The 16,155-nt window shown below is 38.1% G+C and overlaps 2 protein-coding genes across 3 annotated transcripts in view; one reads left to right on the forward strand and one right to left on the reverse strand.

The window, feature by feature from the left end:
- rps6ka5 (ribosomal protein S6 kinase, polypeptide 5) overlaps nt 1-4,451 on the reverse strand; it is a 63,876-nt gene extending 59,425 nt beyond the window's left edge. The window contains exons 1-2 of one of the 2 annotated variants that reach the window (XM_062040982.1): nt 4,339-4,393; nt 4,155-4,250 (exon numbers count right to left, since the gene is read on the reverse strand). In XM_062040982.1, the coding sequence (XP_061896966.1) occupies nt 4,155-4,230 (76 nt within the window). In that variant the 5' untranslated portion in view covers nt 4,231-4,250; nt 4,339-4,393. Of the gene's footprint in view, nt 1-4,154 lie in introns of both variants that reach the window. The other variant, XM_062040981.1, reaches the window with a different exon arrangement.
- A 2,933-nt stretch (nt 4,452-7,384) lies between these two features.
- The window catches only part of hadhab (hydroxyacyl-CoA dehydrogenase trifunctional multienzyme complex subunit alpha b), a 36,378-nt gene continuing 27,607 nt past the window's right edge, over nt 7,385-16,155 (forward strand). Inside the window, exons 1-4 of the mRNA XM_062040983.1 lie at nt 7,385-7,526; nt 11,811-11,852; nt 11,919-11,989; nt 14,701-14,834. Of these exons, the coding sequence (XP_061896967.1) occupies nt 7,460-7,526; nt 11,811-11,852; nt 11,919-11,989; nt 14,701-14,834 (314 nt within the window). The 5' untranslated portion in view covers nt 7,385-7,459. The remainder of the gene's footprint in view (nt 7,527-11,810; nt 11,853-11,918; nt 11,990-14,700; nt 14,835-16,155) is intronic.

A 16,155-nucleotide genomic window follows, 5' to 3' on the forward strand; every position in this document is an offset into this window, starting at 1 on the left:
AAAAGATGGGGGAAAAAATCTTTTTTTTTGTTTTAGAATGTTTTTTGTTTGAGGATGAACATGACACAAACCTTCCCAATTGTTACAACTACCACTGTTTAATATGTTTGTGTGTACGCTTCACTGATGACACTATTTGGTCAACATCGTTTTGTCCTACCAATTTCAGCGGTTCTCGAACGCACCATAGTGTGGACTCTCATTTTGTCCACCAGAAGTTTTATTCTGTGCGTGAATGCACAAAGGTGCGCTTTGTTGATTTTATTGACTTGGAGTGCTAATCAGGCATACTTGGTCAGTGCATGAATGCAAGCTAATCAATGCTAACATGCTATTTAGGCTAGCTATATGTACATATTGCATCATTATCCCTCATTTGTAGGTATGTTTGAGCTAACTTAATATCCTTTACTTGTATCCTCTTTGTATATAATTTATATTTGCATGTCTCATGACACGTTATTTTTAGGGATGTCCGATAATGGCTTTTTGCCGATATCCGATATTCCGATATAGTCCAACTCTTTAATTACCGATATCAACCGATACCGATATCAACCGATATATGCAGTCGTGGAATTAACACATTATTATGCCTAATTTGTACAACCAGGTATGGTGAAGATAAGGTACTTTTTAAAAAAATTAGTAAAATAAGATAAATAAATTAAAAACATTTTCTTGAATAAAAAAGAAAGTAAAACAATATAAAAACAGTTACATAGAAACTAGTAATGAATGAAATTTAGTAAAATTAACTGTTAAAGGTTAGTACTATTAGTGGAGCAGCAGCACGCACAATCATGTGTGCTTACGGACTGTATCCCTTGCAGACTGTATTGATATATATTGATATATAATGTAGGAACCTACCAGAATATTACTAACAGAAAGAAACAACCCTTTTGTGTGAATGAGTGTAAATGGGGGAGGGAGGTTTTTTGGGTTGGTGCACTAATTGTAAGTGTATCTTGTGTTTTTTATGTAGATTTAATTTTTAAAAAAACAAAAAAAACAGATACCGATCATAAAAAAAACGATACCGATCATTTCCGATGTTACATTTTAACGCATATATCGGCCGATAATATCGGCAGGCTGATATTATCGGGCATCTCTAGTTATTTTTATGTAATATCGGCTGCATTTCACATAGTTGTTTGTGTGCCATGTTGCTCCAGACCACAGCAAACATTAGCAACACTTCTGTCAACAACGATTTGCTTAAGACTGCGACACATAGTCATTTTGATAGTAGGCTATTATAGCTTATATAGACACTTACGTCATGTATTACCCTCATTATAACAGTGATTTTCAACCACTGTGCCGCGACACACTAGTGTGCCGTGAGATATTGTCTGGTGTGCCGTGGGAAATTATGCAACTTCACCTAATTGGCCCAATATTTTTTTTTTTGCAAATAAATAATCATAATAATGTGCCGTTGTCTAGTGTCTGTGCTGTGTAGAGCTTGGCAGGGTAATCTTGTAATACTCCCTATTCCATATCAGTAGGTGGCAGCAGGTAGTTCATTGCTTTGTAGAAGTCGGAACTAGGGCTGCAACTAACGATTAATTTGATAATCGATTAATCTGTCGATTATTGCTTCGATTAATAATCGGACAAAGGAGACAAACTACATTTCTATCCTATCCAGTATTTTATTGGAAAAAAACAGCATACTGGCACCATACTTATTTTGATTATTGTTTCTCAGCTGTTTGTAAATGTTGCCGTTTATAAATAAAGGTTTAGTAAAAAAAAAAAAAAAAAATTATTATTAAAAAAAATAAAATAAAAAACCTCTGCGCATGCGCATAGCATAGATGCAACGAATCGATGACTAAATTAATCGGCAACTATTTTAATAATCGATTTTAATCGATTTAATCGATTAGTTGTTGCAGCCCTAGTCGGAACGTGTCAAGGATGGTTTGTCGTGATCCCAATATGCAGAGCACAGCGGGAGACAGCGTGCAGGTAAAAAAGGTATGTAACGCTTAAACCATACTTGCCAACCTTGAGACCTCCAATATCGGGAGGTGGGGGTGGAGGGCGTGGTTGGGGAGTGGCTAAGGGCGTGGTTAAGAGGAGAGTATATTTACAGCTAGAATTCACCAAATCAAGTATTTCATATATATATAATATATATATATATATATATATATATATATATATATATATATATATATATATATATATATATATATATATATATATATATATATATATATATATATATATATATATATATGTATGAAATACTTGACTTTCAGTGAATTCTAGCTATATATTTTTTTTTTAAATTGTATTTTATTTTATTATACATATAAATAAAAGACATACTTGAATTTCAGTGTTCTGCAGGCTATCCAGTAGGTGGCAGCATTGTCCTGCTTAAGAGTGTCACACCATTGCTGTTTACGGCAGACGAACTGCTTTACGGTAGACTAAACGTGACTGCTGTTGTTGTGTGTTGTTACCGCGCTGGGAGGACGTTAATGAAACTGCCTAACAATAAACCCACATACGAAACCAAGAACTCTCTTTCTCCTTGTTGTGCACTCTACTCTCTAAAAGCCGTAGATGTTATGATGTCATTGGGCGGGCAAGCTGCTGGGAAAGCGGACGTGAGAACGGCTGTCCCCACTCAGGTCCGCATTGAGCTGGAGGGGGCGTGGATACCGGGAGTTTGTCGGGAGAAAATCTCTGCCGGGAGGTTGTCGGGAGAGGCGCTGAATAACGGGATTCTCCCGCTAAAAACGGGAGGGTTGGCAAGTATGGCTTAAACCAAAAATGAACAAAAGGCAAGTCCCGCTAGGAAAAGGCACTGAAACATAGGGACGGCTATGTAAAACAAAAGTCAAACTGAACTGGCTACAAAGTAAACAAAAACAGAATGCTGGACGACAGCAAAAACTTACAGCGCGTGGAGCAAAGACAGCGTCCACAAAGCACATCCATACACGACATAATGCCCCCACATAGAAGGATAGCGTACGCACAACTTCAATATAGGCTTGATTGCGAAAACAAACCGGATGCGGGCACTCAAAGGAAGGTGTGACGCTACTACAGGAGAACGCCAACAAAACAGGAAGGGTCACCAAAATAACAGCGCAAGACAGGAACTAAAGCACGACACAAACTCAAAATAAGGCACGACAACCTGGCGGAGGTTCATTTTTTAACCTTTTCTGCTGGTGGTGTGCCTCCGTATTTTTTTTTATGAAAAAAATGTGCCTTGGCTCAAAATTGATTGATTGATTGAGACTTTTATTAGTAGGTTGCACAGTGAAGTACATATTCCGTACAATTGACCACTAAATGGTAACACCCGAATAAGTTTTTCAACTTGTTTAAGTCGGGGTCCACTTAAATTGATTCATGATACAGATATATACTATCATATATACTATCATCATAATACAGTCATCACACAAGATAATCACATTGAATTATTTACATTATTTACAATCAGGAGTGTGGAGGGGGGGTGGGGTGGGGGGATATGGACATCAAGTAGTGGACATAGAGAGAGAGAGAGAGAGAGAGAGAGAGAGAGAGAGAGAGAGAGATCAGAAGGCATAAGAAAAAGAATCTGCATTTGATTGTTTACATTTGATTATTAGCAATCCGGGGAGGGTTGAAAAGGTTGAAAAACACAGCATTATAAGACTTGTCTTTTAATTTTTGGCGGCTCCAGACAGATTTGTTTTTTGTATTTTTGGTCCAATAAGGCTCTTTCAACGTTTTGGGCTGCCCACCCCTGGTTTAAATGGTTAAAAGAGCAGATGCTAACGTTAGCTCCAGCTAGCAGCTTGGCTAATAGTTTTTACGAGGGGAAACCAGCACGACTTCTCGGAGAGCGCACAAGAAGATAAACTCGCTTTTTTAAAAAAAAGAAAAAACCTCGTCGAATGCGGGAAACGGTGTTTTAGGCTCATGTTGTAGTTAAGTTGGATATTAGCTGGCATTAGTCGTTAAAGAGGTTAGGTAACGTGAGTGCGCGCCAGCTGCAGCAACTTACTGTCAACCTTCGCTTAAACCCCGCCCCCTTTTTTCTGTTGTCCTTTCAAGCCGCTTTCAGTAGCCAGGATCAGAGAACATTTCCCCCGCAGCCAGGATGGAAGAACGTCCCTCTCTCTTACCGTTCGTCAGCTCGTGTTTGACCACCGTGAAGAGGTCCCCCTCGCCCCTGGACGAGCCCTCCATCGGGGATGGCATCGTCACAAACTGCGTGCGTCCTGCAGTTCGGCAAAAAAATAAAAAATAAAAAAATTTCCCCCGACGAGACTCAGCTAAGGTAAAGACATTGTTGCGAGCGGCACCGACATCTTAGACCCGGGCAATGTGGGTAGAATGTCACTCTTGGAGCCGCGGAGCTGTCAGCTTCAGTCAGTGGAAACACTTGCCTCTACCTTCGCGACCAGGCGGCCCCTCGTCGCTGATTGGCGTTGCTATGGGAAATTCCAGGCGTTGATTGGCTGGTCGGATGATGACGACACACAAGACCCGCCTCTCACCAGGGCTTCTACTGTACCCAGCGTGCCCAATTTAAATAGAATGAAATGAAATTAAACACATTTAAATTACAAAAATGTTTAGTTTTTTTGAAGTGTCAATAGAAAAAAAAAAGGAATTTTAAAAACAATTACACAAATTAAAATTAAATTAAACAAAACATATTTTTATTTAAATAGTATAATATATATATACAGGCCTGGCCCTAACCAATCTGGCGCCCCTAGGTGGCGCCCCCCCCCCCCCCCACCCACACATCGGCAGTGAAGTGTATATACTCACAAGAAACCGAATAGCTTTGCCTTTGACCTTTTGTTTTACTTAAAGAAAGCAAATTAACATATTATATGACAATGTTATGTTATGATTATCTTTAACCGAATCACAGCAGTGCTCAAATTAAAAAAACAGCATTCCCTCTCATGTGATATTGCTTAATTAACATTAATGATGTGCACTTTAACAACTAGGCTTACAACTATACCTAATATATAAAGGGGTGGAAAAGTGACTATTACCTGCAGGGCAAACATTAGCTAACCGGAAGGCAATAACAATGTAAACAAAAAAAAACCTGCTTAAAAGATCTAATACAAATGTCCCTGAGGAATGTAAGGTGGGAGTACTGTAATTACCTAACGTTACATTATTATTTTCCATAACAATTTAGCCCCCTCCACAATATTAACACGACGTTAAAACAGAACTAGCTATTTATTGATTAGCAATTGCCGAATCATGTAACATTAGCTTAATGCTAAAAAGCCAGGTTACTATCACATTCTGTAACAGACAAATAATTTCATGTATAGGCTAACGTTACCTACCTGCTACCTCTGTCTTTTTCTCGTTTCTCCTCCTCTTCTTTTCTATTTTTTTCTTCCCTAGACACCTGACAGTTTTGGCCGTTTTGACATCGTGTGTTGATTTTTTGATGTGGTGACGTCCAAAAAGAGTCATGATACGGGAAGGGAGGGGCGCACCGTGCGGGGAGAAGGGGGGAGGGGGCGTAATGTTGTAACAAATAATATTTCAATTAAATAGGCTTTACTTTGCATTTTAATTAACGTGGGATTATTTTTTGTATTTAGAAATAATAGTACCAACTTTTTTTTTTTTTTCTCCAACATTTGTGGCACTGGCGTGGCGCCCCCTGATGGACGGCGCCCTTAGCATTTGCCTATACGGCCTATGCCACGGGCCGGCCCTGTATATATATATACCAGTATATATTATAATTTGTATATTATAATTATAATATATATAATTTCCTTAAATATTCCAATGATGTCTTATGGCTGACATGTTGCCAGACCTGCATTAAGCAAAGTACTACACCAGGGGTCACCAACGCGGTGCCCGCGGGCACCATGTCGCCCGTAAGGACCAGATGAGTCGCCCGCTGGCCTGTTCTAAAAATAGCTCAAATAGCAGCACTTACCAGTGAGCTGTCTCTATTTTTTAAATTGCATTTATTTACTAGCAAGCTGGTCTCGCTTTGCTCGACATTTTTAATTCTAAGAGAGACAAAACTCAAATAGAATTTGAAAATCCAAGAAAATATTTTAAAGACTTGGTCTTCACTTGTTTAAATAAATTCATTAATTTTTTTTACTTTGCTTCTTATAACTTTCAGAAAGACAATTTTAGAGAAAAAATACAACCTTAAAAATGATTTTAGGATTTTTAAACACATATACCTTTTTACCTTCTAAATTCCTTCCTCTTCTTTCCTGTCAATTTAAATCAATGTTCAAGTATTTTTATTTATTTATTATTGTAAAGAATAATAAATACATTTTAATTTAATTCTTCATTTTAGCTTCTGTTTTTTCGACGAAGACTATTTGTGAAATATTTCTTCAAACTTATTATGATTAAAATTTAAAAAAATGATTCTGGCAAATCTAGAAAATCTGTAGAATCAAATTTAAATCTTATTTCAAAGTCTTTTGAATTTCTTTTAAAAATTTTGTCCTGGAAAATCTAGAAGAAATAATTATTTTTCTTTGTTAGAAATATAGCTTGGTCCAATTTGTTATATATTCTAAATGATAAATAAATATAAATGGGTTATACTTGTATAGCGCTTTTCTACCTTCAAGTTACTCAAAGCGCTTTGACAGTATTTCCACATTCACACACACATTCACACACTGATGGCGGGAGCTGCCAAGCAAGGCGCTAACCAGCAGCCATCAGGAGCAAGGGTGAAGTGTCTTGCCCAAGGACACAACGGACGTGACTAGGATGGTAGAAGGTGGGGATTGAACCCCAGTAACCAGCAACTGTCCGATTGCTGGTACAGCCACTCTACCAACTTCGCCACGCCGTCCCCATCATAATACAGTCATCACACAAGATAATCACATTTAATTATTTACATTATTTACAATCCGGGGTGTGGAGAGGGGGGGCGGGGGGTAGGTTTGGTTGTTTATTGTTATCAATAATAATAATAATACCACTCCCCGGTCCGTGGACAAATTCTCAAGCGTTGACCGGTCCGCAGCTACAAAAAGGTTGGGGACCACTGCTTTAGGGGACATGGGGGAACTACGTGCTAGTTCTAGTTTTTATTTTTTTAATTATCTTTTTATTTTTATTTTTAATACACTGTAGCACTTAGAGGTTGTTTGCCCAATGTAAAGTGCTTTTTTACAAATAAAATCTATTATTATTATTATTATTATTTGTTGCCAAAACTTGTTGCGGTGTTGATACAACTATGTTTTCGATACCATAAATCTTACTGGCGGTGTTCGGCTCCATATGTTAGAGGGTGTAGTACTCCCTTACGAGCAGAGGGTGGCAGTAATGCGCAGCAACGCCAGTTGGCAGCTTGCGTTGCCAAAAGCAGACGAGGAAGAGCGGCGCTAACTAGTGTTAGCTCACCGGAAGCTCCGTGCTGACCTCCGCTGCTCCTGCAAACATGGCCGCTGTTCGAGCCCTTGGTCTCCTCTCCAAACTGACATCCAGGAGGTACGCCGCGGCACCAGGTAAACAACTAATTATAACTAGTGACATTATTTATTATGTATTATTTAAAGGAAGACTAACAGTGGTGATGTGTGACCGTAATTGTGTGGCTTACTTCTAGCGCCAAACATTGTAAGAAACGTGTTCGCTAGCTAATGAATGAACAAAGTAGATATTTTAGTTATTTTACGCACCTTTAATGTGGACATTGGCAATCATTTCCTTCCGTCCGAAATGTTGTCATGCGACTTGGGCGTGAGCCGAATGCTGTATCATAGAATATTTAAATATAAGTAAAATAAACGACGCTGTCGTAGATGACGCACAGTTGCTCTCTCTTTGAGAAAAAATAATTAATATTAATATTTGGTAAGACTTTGGATAAAAGTGCGCCATCGCAGTGAGTGTCTGCTACATGTGGGTGAAAGGTCACTGCTTATTCAGGACTAACCACTCCTCTGTAGGGATGATGTTTGATAAGGAATGATCGAGTTCGAGCCTATGGGTGAGGGCGGACCTACGTCACTTCCGCCTACCAATCCCCTAGCAACCGGGAATTCGTTGAAAACAAACCAGCTCACAGCGAACACAGCATTGACAGAAAAAGCATTTAACGAGCGTTGTGGCTTGGAAGTCGGCGTTAAATCCTTCATTTACGCATTTTTACTTATTCGCATATCATGTGAAAAAACAAAAATGTATTATTTGCGTCAGACTCGTCTCAGTGAACTTTAAAGCTTCTCAGGCTTAGCTTAGCTTGCTAGTTAGCTTAGCCTGCGCGCTACTAAGAAAGAGACGCGGAAGTTATCTACAACAAGATCAAGTGTTAGTGTATAAAATATTGAGAGATTTGAGGGCTACATGTATTGAATGGCAACATGAAAATTATAGGGTTTATTGCTTTTTAAAAACCCAACTGTTAAGTGCAAATTTAAACGAAACCGGTTTTCGAAAATAGCTGGCTAGGCTATAGACTATATAGTATATTACTTACTTAACTTAATCCTCTTCTTCCCGGATGGGAAATAAGGCTTCGACGACTCGACGCCATTCATCTCGCTGCTGTGCTCGTCTCTGTGCCTCGCCCCATGTAAGCTTCATCTCTTTCAGCTCCCCTTCAACTGTTCTTCGCCAGGTGTTCTTTGGCCGCCCTGGCTTACGTTTTCCCGGTGGTGTCCATCTTAACGCTGCCTTTGGTATCCTCTCGTTGTCCGGTTTTCGAAAATAGCTAGCTAGGCTATAGACTATATAGTATATACCGCATGTTATTTTTGTACAACAACAACTTCAGCTGTCGAACGTTATAAGGTACAAATTCAACAAGTACAACATTAGCACGGACGTATAGCCAAGTTGTGGTTAAGAAGGTGGATTTTTGTTCCTTATATTTACCAGAAACTAAGTGATCCGAACACACGACCCGGACTTTGGGGGACTCCAGTGAGAACCGTCCTCGTTTTCCCAGTGTAAAGCTGCGAGCCATTTGTCTCGTCTCTGTGGGCTTTTATCACGCTTTGGCAGAACAAAATACAACCTTTGTTTTCCCTGTTTCCGGTTGTGGAAACAGGGGAACCAAAACCAAAAACAACACCGTTTTTCGGCATTTTGGAGGCAGAATGACTGGTTTAACCAGCGTAGGTCGACAGGTTAAAGAGTAATGGCAACGGTTTGTTTTCAACGCCAGTCTGGTTGCTATGGCTCGAAGAACCCGTATGTAGCTCAGTTGCCCGGATGTCGGCCCTCACCCATTATCGAATCCTCTTATCGAACCGATTCCTTATCGATTCTCTTATCCAGTCCAGATAGGTTGTTGTATATGGAAAAAAAACACACAATATTTGGTTTAACAAAAGCTCACTTTTATTATATAATAAAAAAATAAAATCTAATAAATAAATAAATATTGACTGTTACCCACCTAAAAAAATAAAATAAATAAATATTGACTTTTGTTACCCAAAGTATATTAAGTGGGATTTTTCAGAGAAACAAATATATACAGTAACACAAAAACAACCTGTCTCTGTGATCACTATAAGTGTATAAATAATAATATAGTGTTAATTAAAATCAGTCCCTTGGGCACAAAACTGGAAATAATACAGTTCTCCAAAAAGTGCACTTCTGCTGCTGTTTGACATAACTGTTTGTTATGATGCTTTGACATTTTTGCACTTCATTTCTTTATTGAAAGAAAATTCTATGAAGAGAAAAGTTCTTTGCAAATGTGGATACAATGCTAAAAAAATGAAAAGTTAAAGCTAAAAAAAGAAATACACTTTATTGAGTTAACATTATTTCTTTATAGGGGGAAAAATGTTATGAGCTAGAGCAGGGGTCACCAACCTTTTTGAAACCAAGAGCTACTTCTTGGGTACAGATTAATGCGAAGGGCTACCAGTTTGATACACACTTACATAAATTGCCAGAAATAGCCAATTTGCTCAATTTACCTTTAACTCTGTTATTATTAATAATTAATGATATTTACACTTAATTGAACGGTTTAAAAGAGGAGAAAACACCAAAAAAAATGACAATTAAATTTTGAAACATAGTTTATCTTCAACTTCGACTCTTTAAAATTCAAAATTCTACCGAAAAAAAGAAGAGAAAAACTAGCTTATTCGAATCTTTTTGAAAAAATAAAAAAAAGAATTTATGGAACATCATTAGTAATTTTTCCTGATTAAGATTAATTTTAGAGTTTTGATGACATGTTTTAAATAGGTTAAAATCCGATCTGCACTTTGTTAAAATATATATAACAAATTGGACCAAGCTATATTTCTAACAAAGACAAATCATTATTTCTTCTAGATTTGCCAGAATAATTTTTTTGAATTTTAATCATAATAAGTTTGAAGAAATATTTCACAAATATTCTTCGTCGAAAAAACAGAAGCTAAAATGAAGAATTAATTTAAAATGTATTTATTATTCTTTACAATAAAACTTTTTTTTTTACTTGAACATTGATTTAAATTGTCAGGAAAGAAGGGGAAGGAATTTAAAAGGTAAAAAGGTATATGTGTTTAAAAATCCTAAAATCATTTTTAAGGTTGTATTTTTTCTCTAAAATTGTCTTTCTGAAAGTTATAAGAAGCAAAGTAAAAAAATTAATGAACTTATTTAAACAAGTGAAGACCAAGTCTTTAAAATATTTTCTTGGATTTTCAAATTCTATTTGAGTTTTGTCTCTCTTAGAATCAAAAATGTCGGGCAAAGCGAGACCAGCTTGCTAGTAAATAAATACAATTTAAAAAATAGAGGCAGCTCACTGGTAAGTGCTGCTATTTGAGCTATTTTTAGAACAGGCCAGCGGGCTACTCATCTGGTCCTTACGGGCTACCTGGTGCCCGCGGGCACCTCGTTGGTGACCCCTGAGCTAGAGAATATAACAACTACACTACCCAGCATGCAACGGGAGTTACGAGCATGCGCGGTAGCCCCGAAAAGTGTTGCATGTTGCCACGCTGTGAAAGTAAACGTCAAGAACTCAGCCAACACGCCTCGTCTGCATTATTTATAATTAGACAAACAACACATATACAGTGTGATTTTGTTTTGTTCACAAGGAAAGAAAAACAAAAGTTAAAAAAGGGAGATATGTTGTATATATATGTATGTGCTGCGGTTGTGTTAAGAACGTTGCGACAGCTGCCGTAAAGGAGGTGCGTTGCTAGCCTGGTTGGTCGTAAAAGTGTTGGTCATGTGTTTTACCCTGCTAAAATCTCTCAGTAAAGTTATTCGATGGATTATAGCTTTTGTTTTGAACTTTATTACACCTTGGAGCGCTTTTTCCCGTCCATTGTTTTCCTGCTTTCGCTATCTGCGCCTAATGACTGAGCTACGTGACGCCATTTCTTGTGATGTCCCACGGAGCATTTCTGGTCGGGACGGGATTCGAATAAAGAATCAACTCTTTTCCTTTACTATAGTGGTCTCGATAACGGGTACCGGTTCTCAAAACGGGATTCGAGTCCGAGGACTCGGTTCTTTTCTTATCAAACAACCGGGAAAACGGGTTTCGAGTATCATCCCTACTCCTCTGACACATGCCTTCTCTATCTCACCGACCACATCAAACATGAGCTGGACGCGGGCAAATATGCAATTAAAAGTTAAAACGTATGCAATTTCAAGCAGTACATATATTTTTTTCTGTCAAAATGAAAAAAAAAAATTACATTTAGTGAGAATATATAAAGTACTTTATTGACACATATTATTTCCAGGTGTTTGCGGGCCATATAGAATCTTCCATTGTGCCTTCCGTCTCATTGGTTTTTTTTTCTTTTCAGGAAGTACCTTCCGCACCTTCTCAGTGGCTTCTCCAATGCTAGGTAGGACTTACTAGCGGTTAAACAAAAGTAGGCCAATGTCCGTATTAATTCATTATCTTCCTTTAGCCCGAACCCACGTCAACTATGAGGTCAAGGGCGACGTCGCCGTGGTTCGAATCAACGACCCCAATTCGAAGGTAAGTACCGTCATTTCCGGACGATAAGCCGCTTCTTTTTCCCCTCGTTCTGGTCCCTGCGGCTTATACAAGGGTGCGGCTTATTTACGGCCTGTTCTTCTCCGACACCGACGAAGAGGATTTCGGTGGTTTTAGTACGCAGGAGGAAGACGATGACACAATGATTAAAGACTGACTTTTCATATACCGGTAGGCTGGTTATTTTGATAACGTACAGGCGAGCACTTTGTATTACTTTGCACCGTTGTATTATTTGTACTCTGCACGAATGCTGTTCGCCATGTCAAAGATGTGAAAGTTTGATTGAATGATTGAAAGATTTATTGTTAATAAAAGGGACGCTTTGCATCTCTGTCCCGACAATCCCCTCCGTGGTAGCAGGAACCCCTATATACTACGGCAGGGGTCACCAACCTTTTTGAAACCAAGAGCTACTTCTTGGGTACTGATTAATGCAAAGGGCTACCAGTTTGATACACACTTAAATAAATTGCCAGAAATAGCCAATTTGCTCAATTTACCTTTAACTCTATCTGACTATTAATAATTAATGATATTTACACTTAATTGAACGGTTTAAAAGAGGAGAAAACACGAAAAAAATGACAATTTAATTTTTAAACATAGTTTATCTTAAATTTCGACTCTTTAAAATTCAAAATTCAACCGAAAAAAAGAAGAGAAAAACTAGCTAATTCGAATCTTTTTGAAAAAATTAAAAAAATTATTTATGGAACATCATTAGTAATTTTCCTGATTAATATTAATTTTAGAATTTTGATGACATGTTTTAAATAGGTTAAAATCCAATCTACACTTTGTTAGAATATATAACAAATTGGACCAAGCTATATTTCTAACAAAGACAAATCATTATTTCTTCTAGATTTTCCAGAACAAAAATTTTAAAAGAAATTCTAAAGACTTTGAAATAAGATTTATTTCAGAATAATTTTTTTGAATTTTAATCATAACAAGTTTGAAGAAATATTTCACAAATATTCTTCGTCGAAAAAACAGAAGCTAAAATGAAGAATTAAATTAAAATGTATTTATTATTCTTTACAATAAATAAAAAAAATGTACTTGAACATTGATTTAAATTGTCAGGAAAGAAGAGGAAGGAATTTAAAAGGTAAAAAGGTATATGTGTTTAAAAATCCTAAAATCATTTTTAAGGTTGTATTTTTTCTCTAAAATTGTCTTTCTGAAAGTTATAAGAAGCAAAGTAAAAAAATTTATGAATTTATTTAAACAAGTGAAGAAGTCTTTAAAATGTTTTCTTGGATTTTCAAATTCTATTTGAGTTTTGTCTCTCTTAGAATTAAAAATGTCGGGCAAAGCGAGACCAGCTTGCTAGTAAATAAATAACATTTAAAAAATAGAGGCAGCTCACTGGTAAGTGCTGCTATTTGAGCTATTTTTAGAACAGGCCAGCGGGCGACTCATCTGGTCCTTACGGGCTACCTGGTGCCCGCGGGCACCGCGTTGGTGACCCCTGTACTACGGTAATTACACATCAAAACCCTGCGGCTTATAGTCGGGTGCGGCTTATATATGGAGCAATCTGTATTTTCCCCTAAATTTAGCTGGTGCGACTTATAGTCAGGTGCGGCTTATAGTCTGGAAATTACGGTAGTTTTGGTTAGTTAGTCCAGTGTTTTTCAACCACTGTGCCGCGGCACACAGGTGTGCCGTGAGATACAGTCTGGTGTGCCGTGGGAGATTATGTAATTTTACCTAATTGGGTTAAAAATTGGTACATTTTAAGTCTACTTTATACTTCTTTTTGTGCCCTTGGATCCTTTCCATCCTTATCCTTTCCATCCTTTGTAACTGAGCTACTGTGTGGAAAAATTTCCCTTGTGAATCATTAAAGTTTGTCTAAGTCTAAAAAATATTTTTTGCAAACCAGTAATTATAATCCGCAAATAATGTGCTGTTGTTGAGTGTCTGTGCTGTCCAGAGCTCGGCAGACTAACCGTGTTATACTCTTCCATATCAGTAGGTGGCAGCAGGTAGCTAATTGCTCTGTAGATGTCGGGAACGTAGTTTGTCGTGATCACAATATGCAACCGACAGCGGGAGGCAGTGTGCAGGTGAAAAGGTGTCTAATTTTGAAACCAAAAATGAACAAAAGGTGAATGCCCCTAAGAAAAGGCATTGGAGGTTAGGGAAGGCCGAGTGGCCTAAAACTGAACTGGCTACAAAGTAAACAAAGACAGAATGCTGGACGACAGCAAAGACTTACAGACTGGCTACAAAGTAAACAAAGACAGAATGCTGGACAACAGCAAAGACTTACAGCGTGTGGAGCAGAGACGTACATGACGTGACAATCAACAATGTCCGCACAACTAAAACGGTCTAAATTGCGAAAACAAAGCAGGTGCGGGGAATAGCACTCAAAGGAAAGCATGAAGCTGCTACAGGGAAACACCAACAAAACAGGAAGGGCCACCAAAATAACAGCGCAAGACAGGAACTTAAGCACTACACACTGGAAAACAACAACAAACTCAAAATAAGGCACGACAACCCGGTGGAGTTTCATTTTTTAACCTTGTCTGCTGGTGGTGTGACTCCGTATTTTTTTTTATTTTAAAAATATGCCTTGGCTCAAAAAAGGTTGAAAAACACAGAGTTAGTCGATGTGTGAATTTCAGGTTCCCTTCAACTGCGGTTTATTAATTTGGTAATTCTCCACGCAGGTCAACACGCTGTCGGTCCAAATGCAGAAAGAGCTGACAGAGGTGATGGACGAAGTGTGGGCCAATAACGCCGTCCAGAGTGCCGTCCTCATCTCGTCCAAGCCGGGATGCTTCATCGCCGGAGCCGATATCAAGTAAGCAAGCGACTGCATTTACAGTCAAAGTCCTGCTCTTTCCAGGAACAATTGAACCTCGAATAGGGCTGGGCGATAACAGGATATCAATATATCAAGCAGTGTTGGTGCTAGGAGTTTTCAAAATGGGGTCCCAGGGACCCCATCAAGTCATAAATATGAGGTACCACAGTCAATTTTTGGGATCCCACTTTTTTGTAATCGTTTTGAAAACAAATTATACATGTATGCATTGTCCTGTTATCTCACATTCTTAGTGGATCTAACATAATAGTGAGAGTCCAGTCCATAGTGGATCTAACATAATAGTGAGAGTCCAGTCCATAGTGGATCTAACATAATAGTGAGAGTCCAGTCCATAGTGGATCTAACATAATAGTGAGAGTCCAGTCCATAGTGGATCTAACATAATAGTGAGTCCAGTCCATAGTGGATCTAACATAATAGTGAGTCCAGTCCATAGTGGATCTAACATAATAGTGTGAGAGTCCAGTCCATAGTGGATCTAACATAATAGTGAGAGTCCAGTCCATAGTGGATCTAACATAATAGTGAGTCCAGTCCATAGTGGATCTAACATAATAGTGAGTCCAGTCCATAGTGGATCTAACATAATAGTGTGAGAGTCCAGTCCATAGTGGATCTAACATAATAGTGTGAGAGTCCAGTCCATAGTGGATCTAACATAATAGTGTGAGAGTCCAGTCCATAGTGGATCTAACATAATAGTGAGTCCAGTCCATAGTGGATCTAACATAATAGTGTGAGAGTCCAGTCCATAGTGGATCTAACATAATAGTGAGAGTCCAGTCCATAGTGGATCTAACATAATAGTGAGTCCAGTCCATAGTGGATCTAACATAATAGTGAGTCCAGTCCATAGTGGATCTAACATAATAGTGTGAGAGTCCAGTCCATAGTGGATCTAACATAATAGTGTGAGAGTCCAGTCCATAGTGGATCTAACATAATAGTGAGAGTCCAGTCCATAGTGGATCTAACATAATAGTGAGTCCAGTCCATAGTGGATCTAACATAATAGTGAGTCCAGTCCATAGTGGATCTAACATAATAGTGTGAGAGTCCAGTCCATAGTGGATCTAACATAATAGTGTGAGAGTCCAGTCCATAGTGGATCTAACATAATAGTGAGAGTCCAGTCCATAGTGGATCTAACATAATAGTGAGAGTCCAGTCCATAGTGGATCTAACATAATAGTGAGAGTCCAGTCCATAGTGGATCTAACATAATAGTGAGTCCAGTCCATAGTGGATCTAACATAATAGTGAGAGTCCAGTCCATAGTGGATCTAACATAATA

The sequence above is a fragment of the Entelurus aequoreus genome, linkage group LG03 (assembly GCF_033978785.1).
Source record: "Entelurus aequoreus isolate RoL-2023_Sb linkage group LG03, RoL_Eaeq_v1.1, whole genome shotgun sequence".
In the NCBI taxonomy this organism is placed as follows: domain Eukaryota; kingdom Metazoa; phylum Chordata; class Actinopteri; order Syngnathiformes; family Syngnathidae; genus Entelurus; species Entelurus aequoreus.